The 22,578-nt window shown below is 30.2% G+C and overlaps 1 protein-coding gene across 1 annotated transcript in view; it reads right to left on the reverse strand.

Annotated features, from left to right (window-relative positions):
• LOC142319406 (bicaudal D-related protein homolog) overlaps positions 1-22,578 on the reverse strand; it is a 312,504-nt gene that overhangs the window by 16,820 nt on the left and 273,106 nt on the right. The window contains exons 2-6 of the mRNA XM_075356651.1: positions 13,026-13,241; positions 11,297-11,413; positions 8,963-9,109; positions 3,078-3,254; positions 1,358-1,477 (exon numbers count right to left, since the gene is read on the reverse strand). Coding sequence (XP_075212766.1) covers positions 1,358-1,477; positions 3,078-3,254; positions 8,963-9,109; positions 11,297-11,413; positions 13,026-13,241 — 777 coding nt within the window. The remainder of the gene's footprint in view (positions 1-1,357; positions 1,478-3,077; positions 3,255-8,962; positions 9,110-11,296; positions 11,414-13,025; positions 13,242-22,578) is intronic.

Below are 22,578 nucleotides of genomic sequence, written 5' to 3' on the forward strand. Positions count from 1 at the left end.
GTAAACGTAAAAACTTTAGATGTTCACATCTAGAATTCAGAAGCGTAGATGTTATTTAATACAAATAATATTGAAATGGATTGCTACTATTTTAAATTTGTAACATTTAACTTTTCCATAAAGAATCATCTATAAATGATATATTGTTTTGAGACTAGTTTGTTTTGAAATAAGTCATCATTATCTTCTGATGTTCTCTTATAAGTTTCTTTGAATCAGGCTTTCTATTTTTTCCTATTTTTTGGTCCTAAACCATCTTTAATCCATTGCTCTTCCCCATTGCTTCCTCCGAAAATCTCTAAACAGTGTGTTCTTACATCTTATTCTCAGACTTCCCTTTTGGTCTTCTACTCTCTCCTCCTCCATAGAATGTAGTACTTTTTTTAGCCAATCTTTCCTCCATCCTATTCATGCCAAAACCAATTTTAATTCTAATTCTTTCCAATCAGTTTTTAGCAGTTCTCTTAAAAAATAATTCCTCATTCTATCTTTTCTTGTCTTTCTTAGAATATTGTTCTTAAACCACATTTCAGCAATCTGCACACTACTGAAATCTTTTTAAAATTGTCTGTGTTTCTGCTACATAGATTAATACTGGAATGAAATAAACAACATATCTCATTATTTTTGTGATGCAAGGTGACTTCTTTATCCTAGATTAAATTTCCGACATTCAAGAAGAACTTATCTGCTTTTTCCATTCTTGTACAAAGTTCTTTTTCTAATTTTCCTTCTTTTAGGACAATTATCTCTCACAGATGACCTTTTCATGTTTTCCAGCATTTTTCCATGTTTTCTGTATCTTCTATTTTTTCCATATCTTTCTTGCAACACTACTTCTCTTCCTCACTAAATTTCATCATCTACTTTTTAATTTTCTCATTCCATTGGTGTGGTTCATTCTCTTTCCCATCTTACTACATTTTTTGCAAATAATGTGGTATTAATGTTTTAATCTATGAACTTCTTTACCCCTATCTATATTCCACCTACTGCAATAATGAAAAGAATAGAAAGATAATAAAAGGGCAGTATACCTCCTTGTCATATTCTATCTCTGTCTTAAATAACTGATCACTCATATCACTGTAAAGATTGATATTAATCACTCCACAGAAATTATAAAGCTATTTTTTCAGTACAATTTTATCTAATGTTAACATAAAATCACCTCAGAAACATTTCTATGTTGTTTGACCAACATAGAATTCAATATTCCAGATTTAAACTTCAGAAATATTTTGTATCTCCAATTTGTATGTTCTTTGGTAGAATAAGTCATCTAAACAGACCAGCTAAGAGTAAAAAATATTAAATAACAATATAAAAAAATTTTATCCCTTTTGTCTCAACTTACTTTGACTTCATGAACTGTAATGTCAGGCCTCATGGTCATATCAGTATGCCGTGTTCGATGCTTTAATGACTGGCAGATAACACGTACTCGATCATAGACATTGACAATTTCAACTTTAATCTGAAATTTAAGAAAATCAAATTAAACTAAAAATAAGGTGTTATTATATAAAACATAGATAAAATATATAACATATAATTAAATCTAAATACTGGCACAATTAACAATAAGTTGTCATTTTGTTAATTAACAATATAAGGCAACATATACTGAGTAAAGATGAAAAAAATATATACAATTAGTAGTACTAAGCTGCTACTCATTTAGTACTTAAATCAGTTTTGAGTTAATAAATTATGTTACTAGATTCATAATTGTTATTTTTTAAACAAACAAACAATTTAAGTAGTTAATATTATTTTATAAAAATTACTGGAAACCTATTTTTTGCCAGTTATTTTTTATCTATTTAGACCTCCTTCAAAAGATATACATCCTGTTAATTTCTCTCAAGACTATTTTCAGAAACATCAGGAAAATGGAGGTTAAGTAATAAATAAAAAGTAGATCTCAGTTTGATGTTTATAAAAGAGTTTGGATGAACTAAACATTCTGACTAATTAAACATTTATATTTTCTAAAATCAGTCATTTATTTCAAAAAAAAATAAATAAACAACAAAATGTTTTATCAAAGCAGACAACAGGACTAATAATTTTTATGTATATAGCAAAATCCTGCTGTCAAAGGCAGAGGTAGTCTCAGAGAAAAGACCTTATTAAACTTTGGTTAAAAAATAAAAATAAATGAACATACTTAAATCTAATTAAAGATAAGTAATCATATACATTTTTAAAAATCTATTTGAATTTGGATTCTGTTGAATTAAAGGACATATCATAACTGAAATGTGTAATAATTCTTTAAATATTAATTTTACTGCAGGAAAATTTTTATTTTAGATAATGTTAACACTACATCCTTACATAAAATTACTGCTTCCAATGAACTTTTTTTTTAATATGAGATTAATTATGCAATGTGTAAAGAATGCCAAGCTTGATTAGGATTTCAAACCCATAACCTTTCAGAAGAAAGGCAGAGATGCTAGCACTATGTTACAGAGAATGAAAGTTATTAATATCCAAAACTTAACCCATTCTTCCTTTGTTTACAATTTTTAAGTAGTTGCACTTGTTCTCATAATTTAATGTTGTATATCTAACATACATTGTTTATATAATCAACAATCATGTTTAACTACTTTTAAATGATATACATCATTTTACAATAATATAAATGAATAACATTACATTTTTGGTAAATTATCCAAGACAGATATAAAAAAATGAATAATTACTATTATTCTTAATAATAATTAAACATTATTTTTGTTGGTGTATTAGACTCCCAAGTGCAGGCAGAGTGTATTATGTGTTGTTTTATGACACAATGTGATACATTTCGTCCGGTATACCATTTTCTCTGTCTTTCTAATAGCTTTGGCTATTAACATTTTTTTCTTATTTCAGAATGCAATTCTCTAAGTTGTTTGAATTAAGTAGTAATTAGGCTGGCTAACAATGCTGTTAACAGTTGTACCTCACAACTATCCATTATGAATTACTTTATTGAATTCACTGGCAGCATACTGCAGAAAATAATTTGTATTCATCATTTATCTTAAATAAAACATATTACTCATAGTTAGATAAGTTACCTGATGTAATTCATCACCAGAAGGCATGCTGGGTAAATCTTCACATTCCATTTCACTAAGTAATGAACGATGACTTGTAGTCGATGATCCTGGACTACCTCCTAAAGCTTCCAATCTGTCACCTAAAGAAACATTTGCTGATCGCAGTTCTTCCAACTCTCTTTGGGATACTTGCAACTGAAAATCAAATATTACAGAATGTTAAGTTCAGTTAGAAACTAAAAGTAAATATGGTAAAAATAAATTATATTAATAATATAAATATTTTAATCTTCATCCAGAGTATCTCATATTTTGTAAAAAAAGTAATTATATGCATATTATAAATTTATATTTATATTTTGCTGTAATTAATTTTTAATTTTATTTGTTTTAGATTAATCAATTTATTTAGAACATTTATAAATAATGTTTTAATGAATTACTTATTTTAAAAAAAATATTCAAAGTTTTGCAATACAATTTTATTACATAAAAAATTAAGCGTTAAAATGATAATCACAACTATTCAAAGTAAATGTTAACATTAAAAAGCAGTGTTAGCATTTAAAGTTATAATATCCTTTAAATATTAAAATTTACTTTATCTTTTATAAATTGTAAAATAAATTAAAATTTAACTTCATACAATATAACTTCATAGAATATTTAATTTACAGTTACAGTGTGTAATAAAATTTAATTATTAAGGATGAGTTTAATGAAATTATACGCACTGGTGTATCAGCTATAGCCATTCTGTGAATTATAATTTTTTAACATAATATAAAATGTAACATCAATAGAACTAATAAAAACAAAACATTCAATGGAATACACAATTGTGTTAATAGATAGATAGAAACCAAATTTAAAAATCACACTACATAAAAAGATTAGGTAACCATATGTATGACGCAGACAAATCAGTGAGAAATATGACTAACCAAAACATCTGTGTTTGTTTCTCAACTGTGGCATAATTACACATTACTATGGTATATTGTGTTACTGTATTCAATAAATTAAAATTTTCCATTTCCTACTTTTAATTTTTAGTATATATTGCGTATATATTTTTGTATATATATTCAAATAATTATATACCATTTATACCATTTCAAACATTTATACCATTTATAGATTTTTTTTTTTTTTTAGAATAATTTAATATTAATATTCTACTATGTGTTTAGAAAATTAGATTAAATTAGAATATTGCAGCATAAAATTTGGAACATGCAATAACTTCTATTACAAACAAAAAAAAAATCCATTCACAGTTTACTTTCATTAAATTACATCAATTTATTAATAACTAAATCATTATTAAAGGTGAGGAAGAAGAAAACCAAATGATTACTTATGGTGTAATTTATCCAGACATTCCACCAGAAGTTTCTTTAATTTTTTTTTCCTCTTTTAAAACAAATTTTTATTTTAAATTGGTATATACCTGAAGCAATTTCATTTATAAAATTTAAACTAAACATCAATTACCATCATAGAAATTTATAAAGAGTAAAATCAATTTATTCAAAATGTAAAATTTATTTACTTTTTTGTAAATAAAGAAATCTAATTTCAAATTTCAAAATAAATCTCTAAAGAATTTCAAATTATTTAGTGTATTTGTTTCTAATTAACTATATGTATTAGTCATCATCAATATCAATTTATTAAATAATGTTCACATTTATTCTAATTACTTATAAAAATTTCAATAATATTGTTTACTATTTCCTTGCTGAATTGGAACAGTCTGTATAACATAATATTTTGCTGTTGAAAGGAATACAACACTAGCTGCCTTAGTATTTCTTATGGCTGTAATAATATAAGGTTATAGAAGGTAGCAGAGTTGTTCTCTTATGTCTGTAACTTATACGATCTTCACTATACACTACATAGCCAGTCTCTTTGGTAAACAGAATGAAGGTTCAGGCTGAATATCAACTGCATTTCAGGGGGCTTAATAAAAGGATACATAATTGTATATTTGGCTCAGTGAAAAAGACAGTGGAGACCCATTTTACTACTCACTTTCCTTAATAAACCTGATATAAGGCTTTTCACCCTATTTTCTTGAATATGATTAACATTTTTGGAAGTGATTTGTGTCATGCCAGGCTACCTTTAAAGTTACGGAACTTAATATTCATACATTGTTACTAGAGTAATATCTTGTTTGATAAATCTCAAAACAATTTTATTGTTTTAATTTGCAATAAAGGAAATCTAATGTCTGTCATAGTTTTTCCAAACTGTTATATATTCAGTGGTACTTTTGGGGTGGAGACGAATAATTTATTACATACTTTAATATGTTTGGATGTTCTGGAATATAAAAAAAACAATGCAGCCAAACATATAAAAAAAACACACACACACCATATCAACCACCATAGTTGATTAGAAATTTAAGAATAGAACCACTATCGCCTGGACATTTCTTATTGGTTGGTCAGTTATGTCTTTACCTGAATTTGAACAGAGAGAAATTCATTTTTTGGTCATTGACATTTACTCCAGAAATTGGAATCGATGGTTAAAGGAATAGTCCTTTGACTACTGATTATATATTGCTGCAGATAATATATATTATATTGCAGAGAAATAAATGGCGTTTTACTTCGGGTAATCTGTCTATAGGAGAGTTAGTATTAATCTGTAAGGAAAACTGTTCACCAGCGCAATGGAATTTTGAAATTATCACTAAGGTTTATCCAAGTCCTAAGTTTATCCAAGTTTATCCAAATCGAGTCGATTTAAAGACTGCTGATGGTCAGTTCCGAAGACCTGTGCATAAGTTGTTTGCTGCCAGTGTCTGATAATTAATTGAAATAAAAAAAATACTTCACTTGTTACTAATTAAGAATATTGTTAAAATAATTTTCTTAATAATTTACTAATTTATTTATTTTATTTTATTGATGTGCTTTAAATTGTGATCAATATTATGGTCATAAATCTTACATATTATTAAGGTAATATTGTGTACATTTATCTTGCTCATATGCTCTTCTAACACTCTACTCTACAGACTACAATGCAATAAGTCATCATTTACACACCCTATGTAACGGCACCATGGTTATTCGTACCAGTGCATGTAAGTTGATTGGCAGGAACTCGACTACCACCACCACCATCACTGGACTACCGGTTCACCTGAATCGGTTTGGTTTGTACTGGATGGAAGAAATGGAGTGGTTTGGTTTGGTCTGTAAAGGGCTGGATTGGGCTAGACTGGACAAGAGTGGACTGGGCTAGACTGGACGGGACTAAGTTGTCATACTGGAAGGTTTCTTTCCAAAAAGTGTTTTAATTTTTTTTAATATTAAAGAGCGTGTAAAGAGCTTTAATACAGCGTAGCATCCAACTAGCAATGGCCCGTTTTCTTTTAATATAGTTTTGCCACCGCGAATGATTTTTGTTGGTGGATACTCAAATCCTGCAGTATAAATATATGTTCTCAAATATGAAACTATTTCGATTAATAACACAGTTTGAATATGAATTTGTTTTTTTTTTATTTTTTGTTTCTATGTTAAAAAAAAATTAATGTTAAAAAAATTAAATAATAATTTTATAAAATAAATATAAAAAATTTGGTTTGTAGAAGAAAAAAATTTTAAAGTTTGAAGGAAAAAAATTTTGAATATAAAAAAAATTCTAATTTTGCTTGCTTTTTTGTATTTCTATCATATATTACATTTATAAATCTATTATTTTTTTATTTTTTTTTTTGGTTTTACAACAATGAGTAAAGATATAATTTTATTTAATCAAATAGTTTAAAATTAGATTTCTTAAAAAAATGCTGCTTTGGTAATTAAAAAGATCATGATTATTATATTTTAATTTTTTCGATTAGATTATTATATAATTATTTAGGTGTATCTAAGTTCTTTTTTTTAAAAGATATTTGTTTGAGAATAAATCTTTGGGGAATAATTTAAAACTTTTACATACGTACACAAATTCCTCAAATAACGGATTTTTATAACACATGACAACTTTTAAATTATTAAGCATAGAAAATTGAAATTATTTACAACCAAAAACTAATATTTATCATTAATTACTTAACTGAATTTTGCTTTATCATTCCTTTTTGTTCTTTGAACTCACCTATTAATGTACATTTCATATTTTCTACATTTTACATCTTTATATCTTTGTTTACGTTTGTAGATATGTTTACAAATGAATTTTTTTTTTCTCTATTACAAGATTAATTAACCATATTTGTTTTAGAATACAGCATACTCATAATTTTCCAGGTTTTGACATAGGCTTCCTTTTTCCCATTTGTCTTAAAACAAAATGTGTCTATGTACTCAGGAGTATGTACAAATGCTATCTTTCTACCCTGATATTCTTGACAAAATTTTAATGATTCCTGATTCAAGGTCCAGTTTTAGATAAGATATCAGATACGTTTGTAGATATGTTTACAAATGAATTTTTTTTTTTCTCTATTACAAGATTAATTAACCATATTTGTTTTAGAATACAGCATACTCATAATTTTCCAGGTTTTGACATAGGCTTCCTTTTTCCCATTTGTCTTAAAACAAAATGTGTCTATGTACTCAGGAGTATGTACAAATGCTATCTTTCTACCCTGATATTCTTGACAAAATTTTAATGATTCCTGATTCAAGGTCCAGTTTTAGATAAGATATCAGTGGAGGTTTCCTATTTCTAACATTCCTTAGGCTATTTTGTTAAAGTATGTTGAAAGTTGTTATGCTTCTTAGATGGCATCTACATATTAGAGAAATTTTACTTTATTTATGAATACTCTTCTGTATTTATTATGTCATCATTTCAGTCAGTATGTATGTAGTGCAAAACACTAACTCATTGAGAATAGGCGGCGGTCATTGGTGCAATAGAAAAGGTTCTAAAAGAGAAATATGAAGTAATAAAAGACTGTAGAAGTAAACTACTGCCACTGATTATATTGCATTACTTAAATAAAAAATTAAGTGCACTAAAGCACATTTCTTAAAAATGTATTAAACTACTCACTTTTAAAGAAATAGAATTTGTTCTCCCAAGGATCTTTAAAAGCCAGTTAATCATCTTCAGCAAATAGCACCATCTTTCAAAGATCAGGAAATTGCTTATATATTATGTATTTGAACAGCACGTTTAAACTACATCAAAATTCTCATTTTAATATTTGCATATACACTCCTAAATCTTATTAATTCTCATCAATAATTAAAATGTTTCTCTCCTTTAGCTTTGATTTATGTAAGTTGTATTTTATAAACTTTTATACTATAAATAACAGTTTTTTTTTTAATAATAACTATATGTCTACTATAGTTTATTAAATAATACCATAACATTATGCAATAAATAGCTATTAAAATTATTAGTAATAATTATTTAAACGTCATCTTGCACATCCTCATCAGTCAGTCGTGATAACACAACCTATTAGTGCTTTCAAATTTAAATTGTAATGAAGGTATTTAAAAATGTATTAGTATACTTCATTTTCTAAATCTTTACCTTTTCAACTTATATTAACAGCATTCTGTTTGTTTTTCAATGTTTCTTCCCTGTTTAATATTTCATCATCCTGTTATCTGACTTTATAATAACTCAAGCATATTTTTACTGTTATCATTGACTATTATCAGCAAACATGACATTTTATTATCTTGACTCTATTACTATAACTTTAATCAGCTTTCAGTTCATTGTTAATTATTTAAAATGCACACTGAGTAAAAAATATGTCTTTTTTTCTATTCATATGGCATCTATTTTATAGATAAAATAACAGTAATCATATGAAAATATTGATAGAATTTGTCATTGCTGATAATATTCAGTGATAATTAGAAATTGCTGATAATATTTAATGATAAATTAAGATTTACCTGCATTTCTTGTTCCCTTGATTGTCTCTCTAGTAACATGACACGATCTGTTGCTTCTTCCAGGGTATTTGTTAATGAATCACGTTGAGTCATTAACATCTGTACTCGCCTTTCCAGTTCAGTTTTCTTTTCTGACATTAATTGAATCTGAAAACAAAGTAAAATCAGTTTATAAATAATGTAACTTACAAATTAATTTATCTGTGTATCTTTCATTTGATTTCTTGATATTCTACATAAATACATTACATTATACTGTAGTCACCAAGAATTTATAGTTGTTGAAATATTCACAAAAACCCCATCTTTTTACTCTTCAACCCATAATAAAAAAAAACATCAAAACCTTTTTGACATTATCTGACACTTAGGATTCTTTAAGTTTCTTAAATTACATAGATAAGGTTAGTGTATTAATATGTTCAGTTAATAAAAAAAGGGTTTCGTTTTATGTTTAAAAGAACTTTCACTTCTGAAATGAAAGTTATCTTCTTAAGCTTCATCTAACATAATGAGGAAATTGGATGACGATTATAAGAAATGTGAATTTAAAAAGAAAATATATGACTGTTGGTAGAAGTTGGAAAATGAATCTGTAAATGTATGGGAAAAAACAAAGCAGTTTGGGGAATACAAGCATTCAGGAGTTATACTGAATAAGAAAGATGAGTAAAAGTGGATGGTACAAGGAAGAAGAAGTTAAATTCAGTATTGTTATTAAAAGAGGTCAGAACCTAAACTAAGGGACCAAAGTACAAAATAGATCCATTCACATGTGATATGGGGTCATGGAAACTAACAGAAAAAATGAATTGCATTGGCAAAAAAAGATTTGTAAAACAAAATTTTCATGACTTGTAGTTAAACCATATAAAGAATCAGGAGGTAATGAGGAGAAAGGGTTCTCTGTTTGGTATAGAAAGGAAATTGAAAAAACAAATCCATTGCTTTGGTAACGTTAACCAATGGGTAAGAGATTAGATAAGACTAGTAGGGTGATTAAGATTAGATAAGACTAGAAGGGTGGTTGAGATTAAATAAGACTAGTTTAGCACTGTGGTATGGAGCTCAGAGAGAAGAGAAAAAAGGGCAGTTGGTAAGACTTGCATTCTGGTGTAATGAAGCTACAGAAAAGAATTTAGTTTTTTGAAAAGATGATTAGAAGACCAAAAGAAATCGTGGATGAGGATTCAAAAATAGCAATGTAAATATAAATTCAAAAATGAAAATAATTTATTTATAAAAGAAATAATATTTATTTCACAAAACAAATTCTGAATATAAAATAACTTAGATGGGGTGAGTAAAAATTTAAAACAATTTTTATAATATACTTATTTTATAAATTTTACTGTAAACAATTCTGTATCTATAAATTTTTATTCATTATATATATATTTATTAACCATTTATTACACTAGCTTTGGGTCACATTTTGCATGGCAATCATTGAAGAACAGAAAAAGTTTGCATTTAATCATTAATAGTTTAGAAAGAATTTTTAAAGGATTAAGAAAAATGAAAAGAAAAAAGAAATACACACATACTGTATGAGACCATCTTGTTTGAACTGATGGTTTAAACTTACTCCTTTATCACGTACTACTTAATTACTAAAACGCATAAAAATAATATTTTATTTTTTTATTTATAATATATGACAACTAATTGTTACTTAATTAATTATACTTCATTATTTGTATGTTGTGTGGTTAGCAGCACAACTGAAAATTTTTTGTATTGTAAATGGTATCAGTCACACAGTTATCATACAGTTAAAACTTATCAGTATACAAAATATATATATACCTGTTAGAAAAGAATTGAAACTATTTGAGAACACAGTTGAATGAAGGATAGAAAAATATGAAGAACAGGGAAATACCACAGAAAACTAAAGGCAAAATATTAAGGCTAAAGTTACAAAAAATTGCTGTTACCATTTTGAAAAAATTATTTTAAAAGAATTGCTGAAAAATTACATAAACAAAGGAGAAATTAGAAAAGAGATAGGAATAAGGACTACCATACTGAGCCGCTTTCAGGAGAAAAATAGGGGAAGAGAGAGAGAGAGATAGAAAATATCTTCCTCTCTCAAACAGGTACTTTGTTGAAGTCCTAACCTGGACTAAGTTGGAAGAGAGAACCAAGTAAAGAATAAAAAATAGCTTTTAAGGTAAATTATTTTAGTAAAAATAATTATAGGTAGATAAAACATTAATCCTTTTTAAAGAAGTGCATGTACTGAAGATTACTGAATATTTAAAAATAAATAATTCTACTAATTACTCAACATATAATAATTATATTTTGTTAATAATTAAATAATCTTACTTCATCACGTAGAACTTCAAGACTTGTCTGATGATCCTGTAAACTGGACTTACGAAGACTGCATTGGTCCCTTAAACCCTGTAACTGTGATGTCAACTGTTCTTCTGTTTTAGATGACTGCAAATAAAAATAAAAAATCAAACCACATGTACCATGTTATATGGAGTACATAAAGATTAACAGTTTATAATACAATGAAAGTATGCTTGATGCCCTGACCAATAGTTGTAGGCACTCCTGATTATGATATATCTATATTTAAGAATACAATATCAATATTACTAGGAAAAGTAGGAGAAAGATGATTTCCCACGGTTGTAAGCTGAATATACTGTTGCCTGTTGTAACTAAAAATGATTTACATACACCACAGCTGTAAGAAAGACTGGATAGATATAGTAAAACAATAAAACTTATGTGCTCTTTCCTTTTAAGTAATAATACAGTGTGCACACTGATTCAATTTATTAAGAGATTACAGTGAATATAGCTATTGAATTTTTGTAAATAAATTTTTAATGCTATAGCATTGATTCGATTAAAAAATAAAACCTAATGAAATTGCTCGTAAAAGCAAGATATTTCAACAAAAAACTAATTCTAATGCATTTTTTATCTGTTAACCAAAAGAAATGAGTTACTAAATTAAGTCAACTTTTTTTTCTGTTAGTTCATTATGTGTTTCTGACATAATGACCAAATTTGTTTTACAATTTTTAAAAAATTATGCATTAAGGTTCTTTGATATTAGGTGGAAAACAACATATGTAGCAATTTTACATAAATTATAATTATAATTATGATTTCAAAATAGTCTTCTTAGACAGGACAAATTGTAAGGAGTGGAGAAGGATTGTTTCTATTGCTTAGTCACTGCTACTGTGATACTGAACAGAAGGTCTTGTCTTGACAACTGAAATGACTTTGATGGCAGGGCACTCTTTTTAAAGCAGTTTGAGCAGTGCTCAGTAATCATACCAAAACTAAGAAATGCTGTTTCTAGCTTCAACAACTACATTGTGATCTAGGTAACACTTGAATAATGGCGTTGCCAATCCTACTAATGTTATTTTTTTAACATAATCCCACTACAATTAGCCTCTCCCTGTCATAAATGATTCAGTTGTCAAGTCACTTATCTTTTTCAGCCTCTCTTTCAATGGCTACATGTAAGTTACACTACAGCTAAAAAAAAAATGGATTTCGTATAGGAAATTCAATGACAATCATAAGTTGTCTCTGGAAATATGATACTTACAATAACACTAATGTAGCAAGCTTGATTTTGCTTCTATCTAAACCAACTGTAATCAACTGTACTGCTTGACAGCATGATGACAATATGTAATGATTACAAATTGTATTGATTGACAGGACTGACAATTCCTGTTTTATACTTTTTTTTACTTAGTAACTGGACAAAGGCTTGTCGTCTCCAGAGAGAGAATACAAATGAATAAATATTCACATAAACTTGTAGGTTGTAAATAAACTCTACACTGAAATTGGGCTCTTTTTACTTTTTCATGACAAAATATGCGCTACTTTTCTAAGTATCACATAAATATTATTATTGTTTCCAGTATTTTCATTTTACTTGTATTATTTCAATTTACATACACAGCTTGATAAAAAAAAAAACTGCTTAAAGAGAAACTTTGGACAATTTTATGGTGGTAGAGAAATAAATGTTAAAAAATAAGTAAAAATAAAAGTATATGATAATTACCTCTTTGATCTGATTGGTAAGCCTTTGGTTCTGTTCAGTAAGTTCGGAAATAAGTAGCGCTTTTTCTTTTTCTGTTTGGCGAAGAGCATTGTCTCTATCTTCTAATACTGCTTGAAGTTCTCTCAAGTCAGCTTGAAGTTCTAATAAACGTGTGTCACATTCTGCTTGGGTAGAGATTAGCTTTCTGCGTAGCAGGTGTCTGTCTTGCTCAATTACCTGCATAAAAACCACATGTCGTTTTAAATATAATCTTATTATTTTATTTTAAAATCAGTTATTAAAAATTTTTTTTTTTTTTAATTATAGTTCAGTCATCAAATAATTTTTAAATAATAAATTTTAAAGAGTTACTAATACTGTATATTACCACAATATTTATTAAAGAAAACTTATGTTTTTCATAACCAATATTGTTCACTTTTCATCATTAACCATAAACTAGATAGATTATTTAAAAAAATATATATAACAATCAAGTCAAACTACATAAAATATATGCCTCCAGAAGATCTTTTTAAGTCTCATTTTAATTCTTCATGACAAATTGTGAATTATTTTTCTAAATATCTCATAAATATTTTTTTAATTTCCATATTTTCATCCTACTTATTATTCCCTTTGTTCTTTTTTTCTTCCAAACTACTGTATTGTTAATTTTATCAATTTGTTTTATTTTCATCTATTAACTCTTTCTTAAGTATTACAAATGAATTAATTATTTTCAGTTTTTCTTTTTTTATAAATTTCTTCATCTTATTTATTTCATTCTAGCTTATGTAATATATTAACTTTTTTAATAAAACTGGAAGAGTTAATAATATGACAAGTTTATTAACAGATAGGTCTTCGTCTAACGCACCGGGGTTGGTGTAGTGGTGAACGCGTCTTCCCAAACCAGCTGATTTGGAAGACAAGAATTCCAGCATTCAAGTCCTAGTAAAGCCAGTTATTTTTACACGGATTTCAATACTAGATCGTGGATACTGGTGCTCTTTGGTGGTTGGGTTTCAATTAACCACACATCTCAGGAATGGTCGAACTGAGAATGTACAAGACTACACTTCATTTACACTCATACATATCATCCTCTGAAGTATTATCTGAATGATAGTTACTGGAGGCTAAACAGGAAACAGAAAGGTTTTCGTCTAAAGAGAATTTGAGAAAAATGTTACTAAAATTTTAAATTGATTCTAGATCTATCTTAAAACATGACAGTTTCAGAATCAAGGTTTCTAGCCTTGGCTTCATGACATGGAGGGCAAATGTATTAAAATACACATAATAATTTAGATTTATAAAATTTCTTTGATAGAAGGAAAAACCCTTTGCATTACAAAAAATTTGGTTTTCAAACTCTATTCTATAAATGGAAGTTTGTTCATTATCTGATATTCTAATACTAAAGTATTAGGTTGACTTGATTAATAGGATATTTTGGAATTGTCCAAGTATTTATTGCAACCCTAGTTCATGTGATGAGTGTACCTATAGCCTGTTCCAGTTTGTCAGTTGTTGCTGCTATCAATTATCAGCAACACAGTTATCAGCTTGTTACTGCTTCATCAGTTCAATAGTGTTGTCAATCAAAATCAAACTGCGAAATGGTGGAAAGTTGAGTGTTAAGGAGTTTTTATATTAGACTATAATTGGTTGTGTCTCATATTATTTATTTCCTGCAGGAGAGATAACCCTCTACACTGATAAACATTTATTTAAATTCAATATCTTATATTAGATATTATTTAATATTCTATAAAAACAAAGCAATGTAATCTGATTACAAACTTATTAAAACTTTGCACAGTTCAAAGAGTAAAAATATTCACAATCTCAGACAACATGATATAATCCTGAAACAAATCTGAATAATTGTCTGTCAGATCACAACTAATTTTCTTGCATTGAGAGATTTTTTAAAAATGCTACTTCTATTCTATAAAATAATTATTCCTGACTTTCAAATATTTTGCACTAAATTATAAAAAGTATAAAAAAATTGGAAAGAATTATTTAATTAAAAACTTACTATTAATCTACAAAAAAATAAAATTGATTAACAAATTTAGTAATTTTGATTACTCATAAGAAAGGTAGGAGTTCAATTTGACATACTCTACTGATTTAATGTAAGCTGTGTTTACTTTGTTAAATCTTGTTGGTTGTTGAGCATCAGACTGGAACTGCAACATCAGTGAAATAATCAACCATCCATCTTATCACAGTTCTTGAATATTCTAGTCACACTTTGCTGAATGTACGTAACAATAAATTTACAAAAGTTTAAAAACAATAGAATCTACAATTATTTTTAATTGAAATTTGTTAATCTGTTCTACTTAAAACAAATAAAGAATATTGTTTTATGAAATTTTTGTTTGAAAAGGGATAACATATTAGGCTGGCCTCATTTAATCATTTTACATAGTTGAAATGCAACATTTTATTTATCAGGAGAATCAGATTTGATTATTAATTGATTCTGAAAGCAGACCTTAGAACCTTAGAACTCTAGACATCGAAATCAGCTGATTTGTGATGAGTTAAACACTAGACCAGCCTGGTGGGGTTAAATTAAAACAAACTGTCTTTTACTTAGCTTTTACTTATTGACTGGGTTGAAGGTAATGTATTACACGTGTGCTCCCTACAAAATTTTGTGTTTCAGGAGGTTTTTTTTGAGTTTACGATGTGTTTTGTATTGGATATTAGTAGAATGGATCATGGAGAAAAATCAAACGAGTTCATAAAATTTTCTATCAAGTGGTTTCTGTCATACAGTGTTTTTTGTGTGTGTTGGATTTCTCTCATAATACTCACTGTATAAGAGGTCTACATAACCTATCTCAGTTGTAAAATTTATAAGTTTATAGACAGGTAAGAACAAGCTAGTGACATAGCATTATAACTAGTAAACAAGGTCATTCTTCAGCACGTGTCGCCTGTCGAAAATTTTCTAAGTCTGGGACAATTTTATGAGGGGAAACTTCCTTTCATTACAACTTTCTATCCTTACCTTCTAGAACCTTTTCCTTCTGGATCCCCACGAACCCGGATCCCCTCTTTTTTTTTGGGCCCCCTCCCCCCTTAAATTTTTTATTGTATTTTCAGATTGATACATTTTAGTACCCCCGACCACCGGATTTTGGACATTACGGTTTTGGAATTTGTTTTGCCTACCCCCCTCCAGTTTTGAACTAGAGTTCATAATAGTGATTTTATCAGTGTTTGATCTTTATTTTTGGTGTTTTTTTCTTTTTATTTTTGTTTTGTTTAGACAGTGAATAACATGCCGCTTAAGAAGAGACAGAGGTGTTTTACGCCCTCTGGGTCTGATACGGAGGGGTCTATGCAGTATACATACTCACATCAGGATGTGATTAACCTAAACTCGATTGGGGATACTCTCTGGAAGCTAATGCAGGAGAGCACTAATGTAAAGTGAGAGATCCGAAAGACAGCTAGCTGCCAGCTGATGGCTAAGGTGGCAGCGGTCACCTTCTTGTTTGAGAATTTGGCTCCTCTCATCACAGCCGATAAGGAGGCACAGACTGACAAGCCAGCTAGGTTTGTGGTGATGAATGAAGAGATGAAACAGAAGTTGGAACAAGGCGTCGAGTGGGATAGAATTCCTGAATTAATTTCACAAAAGTGGCCTGAAGAGTTTTTCTTACATGTGGAAACAAAGATGAGTAACCCTGAGTTGGATAAAGGTAGTGAAGAGATTACGGTTCTTAACCTTAATGGGAACACGCAGGGTGCGTTTGCAAGGAGGATTTGTGGTTACGCTCCAAGAGTCTGTCAAATGCTTAATGAGGGCTCGTAATTCCGGGCAGCGTACTCCATGATGCACCGACAGCTGAGGTGGTGCTGGGTGTAGCCGCAGATGAACAGGTAACAGTTGGAACCTTTGTGTTGTTTATAGATTCTAGTTTGGAAGAAACGGTTGTTGATAAACACCTTGTGAAGGGTATAATGAAAATTGAAAGTGTGGCAAAGTTTACTTTGCCTGTTGGCATTGTCCTTGGTACGACATCGCATAAACTTAGACGCTTGATGGAATACTGTTCAAGGAGGGATGGTGTGAATCGAGTCCTCTTCCAGTCAAAGGAAGAAAAGACATTCAGGAGTAGGTCCAAGTCGATAGAATCCACAAAGATGGTATTATTAAAAAGGAGGGACTCACTTATGCCCAACTTCTGCGTGAAGTTAAGGTAGGGACAAGAGAGACTGCACCTGGCGTAGTCATTACTGCCAGGAAAGGTAGAGGCAAGGCATTGAAACTTCATATCAGAGATGGTCCTGGGGAGGCTCAGGCTATCACGGAAAAGGTGCAGCAAAGCGTTCAGGGTGCGTTAATCGTTGAGCGTTCAGGGAGTAGTAGATGACGTTTCCTCTACTGTTGTTATGTCTCTCCTAATAGTCCATGGGATGATTATCCTGAGTTCCTAGATGGGTTGGGGGAAGATGTCAGGCGGGCCGATTGTCTTGTGTTAATCTTTGGCGATTTTAATGCAAAGATTGCGAAAATTAGTGGTGCAGTAACTGATCGGCGAGGTGAAGCTTTGGCAGAACATTAAGACTTAGTAGTCTGAATGACGGGACCCCAACCTTTTAGCGGGCCGGTAGGGGATCTGTTATAGATCATGTGTATGCCTGACTTATTGGTAGGACTGTCAGAGTTTGAAGTTTGAGATGCTAAACTTGGCAGCGATTATCGTGGGCTGAGTGTGGTGTTGGGAGGTTTCAAGCCCTTAGAGAGACCGGCACGATGACGGATTAACCAGAGTAGCCTTCGGCGGTTTAAAGATAGGTTAATCAATAGGTTCAACCGGTATGTCCGAGAGATGCGGAAGACTTGGCGTCTGCAATTAATACAGTGTGTCAGGCCTGTATACTGGTGGACTGCAGAGATAGGCGAAAAAAGAGCTGTAGTGCTGAGGTTGAATTGTCAATTACAGCGGTGGCATGCCAGAAGGAGAGAAGGGATGGAAGAGCTTAGAGATAGCCTTAAAAATGCAAAGTCCGACTTGAAGAATACCATCAAGCGGGAGAAGAAAGAAGCCTGGGGACGACTGTTGTCAGTTGCAAGATGACCCTTGCAGTCAAGCTTTCAAGATTGTTAGCAAGCGGTTAGGCAGGCGACTGCCGGTCATTCCATCTGACCGAAATTGTGGTATTGTTGATTATTTGTTTCCTAAATTTGAGTGGCGTATTGAACCCGTGCAGGATGTCAGGGCTATTACGTTGGCTGAGTTCCGGGGAACCGCTACATGTTTAAACGTAAAGAAGAACCCGGGTCCAGATGGGGTCCCAGGCAAGGTTGTGCGGCTAGTGGTCCAAACATTTCCGTGGACGGTATTGGTATGCTTTAACGATGCCTTTACACGGGGTGCCTTTCCTGGGTATTGGAGGGTAGCCAAGTTGGTCTTGCAAAATTTACACTAGCCAAAATTTACGAACAGGTCATTGAGTGTAGACTAGTAAAGCAGATTGATGGCCTGGGTGGACTTTCACCCCGACAGTACGTGTTTAGGAAGGGTAAGTCGGCAATTCTTGGAGCCCTTGACGTGATTAAATTTGCTGGTAGCGCTGTAATGGGAACCTGGCGAACAAGAGAAATTCCGATTTTTGTAAGTTTAGATGTTAAGACCGCTTTCAATAGTCTCCCGTGGCGAGTTGTTGCGAAGGCTTTGGAGGCGTTTGGTGTGGATCCTCAGTTTAGGAGTGTCTTAATAGGCTATTTTATTGACCGAAAGGTCAAAATATTGATGGAAGCAGATGAATTTGTTTTCCGTATGAGAGCGGGGGTTCCTCAGAGCTGGGGCCCTTCCTCTGGAATATCGCGTATGAAGGTGTCTTCTGTCTGCGGTTTCCGGAGGAGGTGAAGGTCGTCCGTCGGTTTTACCGACGATCTGGCCCTATTGATTAGAGGGACTGATTGAGTCCCTCAAATCAATGAGGAAAAGGGTAATGAGGCTCAGGCTGTTGTCTCTGATTGGGTGTCCGCTCGTGGACTGTCTGTGGCTCCAGAAAAGGCAGCAGTCTAGGTTTTTTCCGGTAGAAGACCGCTTCGTCGAGTAGAGCTTGAATACGATGGTTTATGGATCCTCCAGGTTGACAGGAATAAATATTTGGTGGAATCTGGTGGAACCCGATGGGTGAGCACCTAAGTGGATGAAGACAGGGTGGGTGGGTAGTCATCCGCCATGACATGCGGGGCCGACTAAAGAGATTCCTCACGGCGTTTCCTGGTTGCCCCCATGTTAAAAGATGGTTGCTAAAAAAAAACCTTTTACTTACTTATTCACCATTAATTTAATGCAAACTTTAAGAAGTTGAAAATGAAAGATTATTTATGTTTTTATTTTGGATATATTCCTAAAGATGGTTTTACGAGCAATTTTAAATCATTATTCTATTTGAACGTTTTTATTTTATTTACTCTTTTCAATTACGGTAGATCTAAAAAAACATGAATATAACAGCAAAAGGCAAAAAATGCATCTTATTAAAATTATAAAAGGAATACATAGAAACTTAGTACCTCGTAATAAGCGTGAGCTAAACCTATTTAGAAGACTGGGACATGTATTAATTACTTTTAGTTCAAGTTTTCAGGCTAATTTTCTTGAAATTTCGGGTAAAGATATATCATCTGTCAGACTGACGTCACGCTATTTCTCAATACTAAGTAATGTGACGAGAAAACAAAAATATATCCTCCAATCGTCTACGTGACCACGAAAAGTTTCGTTTAAAAAATCCAATCACATATCTGGAATAAACTCATTATATGATCATCAAAGAAATTTATTTACAAAAGAAAATAAAGTTGAACTGAAATCTTTTTTTTAATTTTTAAAGAAATAAGAACAGAAAATAAGGCTTATTTTGAAAAGTATCTTGAAAGTACAAAGGATTTCGAATTTTAGCAACCGGCAACAAACCAAATATGTACTATTTATTTTGTGCCAAATTTAAGAAGCATAAAAAACTATTTAATTTTGTATTTTTTACGATGATTTTTTTTTTTTAACTAGGTTCATTTTAAAGTTATTTCTTTTATTTAATATGGTTAGTGCTAAAATATTATTGTCTGAAGAGAAAAAATCTGTATCTTGATAAAGATAAGAAAAGAAACTAAGAAACGACCTAAAGAGTGCTAACGATAATGAACTTATAATCTCTAACTTATACTCTCTTGAATGTAGAATTTTCCAGTTAACTGACTTTTATTTAAATTTTCACATGAAAATACTTTGAATATTAGAATCACATCTAGCTTTTCATCAATTATAACAATTAACAATATTAAGCGATGTTGACGATAAAAAAATATCGTCTAATTATCTACGTAATTTTTCGTTAAAAAATCTTTTACCTAAAATTTATTTTGAAAATTTAACTACGAGAACATCAGAAGAAGAATTTTCTCAACAAAATAAAAAAGAATCATAGAAAATGATTTATTTGTTAAAGAGTAAGACTTAAATATAGATAAAAAATGGGTTGAATTAAGAACCTATTTTTAAGACGCTTAAAAATATTTCGGCCGAAACAGATAGCCGAATATAATACTGACAAAAAAATGTGTTTAAAAAGGTTTACAAGGCAGTGTTTCGTAGAGGATTTTTTTATATAATTCTTCGACAAAGAAAATATCTGCAACAATAAAAAGCATCATAATTTGATAAACTGTCATTGTCAGATGACTAAATGCAGAAACAAAAAATACTGCTATTATACACCATTTAAAAAAGAAAAAGCCGTTCCTGGCTGCGATCCGTTAAGTTAAATTTTAATGATAATCAGTAGTCCGTAACATGAGTATGTCGGCTTAAAGGATTCTATTCAAGTATTTACTGATAATGAAAGGAAAATTGAAATCCCAGATTCGGTTATTTTGTATATTGTACAAAATTATAGTGTTATTTACGAACTGCGTATTAAACATAGTAACAGAAACATAATAACCAACGCTTTGTCAAGCTGGCTATACAATGGAGATTTCAATACTAATAATGTACTCAGTTTTATTTATTCTTTTTAATGAGCAACTATTTACAAGGAAGCTTTTTATAATAAAGAGAATAAAATAATAACAGTACGGCACTAAAGTATTGTTTTCATGATAACCTTCCTAATTTGTACCTCGAGAAAACAAAGATTATATTGGAACGAAACAAACCTTCCAGCGAGGTTAGCCGATGTCTGATTTGATAAAAGAGACCTTTACTGTAATATTTGTTTAAAAATCCTTCCACTGAATTACATGATCAAAGGTAAATATTGTTAAATTATTATTACAAATTCTATTTATTGTTAAATCGCTTAAATATTCTATCTTTATACGAGCAAATACAGAAGTTTGAAGCTCCTAAATCTTTTCGACGTAGTTGACTTTTCAAGAAAAAGGTTTGTACATACAAAGTGAATTTTAATTCTTAAGAAATTTCTATAATTAAAAGGATTTAAAATACGGTCAATTAATAATTGCCAACGGTAGTGTGATATCATAAAAATATAAAAAATATGTACATATCATGATGCATTTGATAAATATTTCCAATATTTTTTCCTTTAGGGAATATAAATTCCCTAACCGATTTCATCTTCTTACAAATGTTTTAAGGGAAATCCCAAACATTTTCATAGAATTTTGTAATAAGAATTTTTAGAAATTTGTTAAAATATCCACGGGATTAGAGAATCTGTTTTCTGAAAAGAATAAGAAAGTATGAGACTCATTTTTAAGTAAATTTCACCCTTTATGTGGTTTAAAAAGAGGGCCCGAGATATGTTTTAATAATATACTGAAGTCATCACCTAATTGAATTTTAATCACAACAGATTTATTTGGTAAAAGAGCTTTTCAGTCCCTCTTTAATTTCAGCCTCAGGGGTCATTATTCCAATTAATGACCCCCGAAAAGTCAATTAATTTTAACTTACTCTTCTTAAAGATCTTTAACCGTAGCAAATTAAATTTCATTTTCCTTAGAGCTCAAAAAAGTGGTGACTTTTTTATAACTGAAAAGGGAGAGGCTTTTGTATTCTAAAATGGATAGCATACAGAGTCATTAAAACGTCGTAACAAGTACAGTTTTTTTATTTCTGGTATCATTAATTTTATTATTAGATTTAATCATAAATAATTTTGCATCAATGGACAGGGAATTGAGATTTTTCTTAACTAAATACGGTACAGACTAAATCGCCAGTATGAAATCTTTATTCATTTTTGGAAGTACGATAGACTTTCAAAAACTGCTGTTTAGATGACTGCTGTTTCTAACTGAGTAGACTACGGATTAAAGAGAGCTCAGAAGTTTAGGTTTTATTAAGTATTAATTTTAGTTGTTTAATTGTGAACCGATTGAGAAGTACTTTAGATTTTTATAAAAGGAACCCTACGGCAGTAAAGGGGAACCCAGAAAAAAAGGAAGGGAAGGTACTGTACTGTGTACAGTCACAAAATTACCTCGCCTGAATTTTTTCAGGGTGTTTAAAGGTCCTCTGAGTAGAATACTAAAATCCAGGTTACATAACTG

This window comes from Lycorma delicatula, chromosome 2 (assembly GCF_047948215.1).
Source record: "Lycorma delicatula isolate Av1 chromosome 2, ASM4794821v1, whole genome shotgun sequence".
Taxonomy (NCBI): domain Eukaryota; kingdom Metazoa; phylum Arthropoda; class Insecta; order Hemiptera; family Fulgoridae; genus Lycorma; species Lycorma delicatula.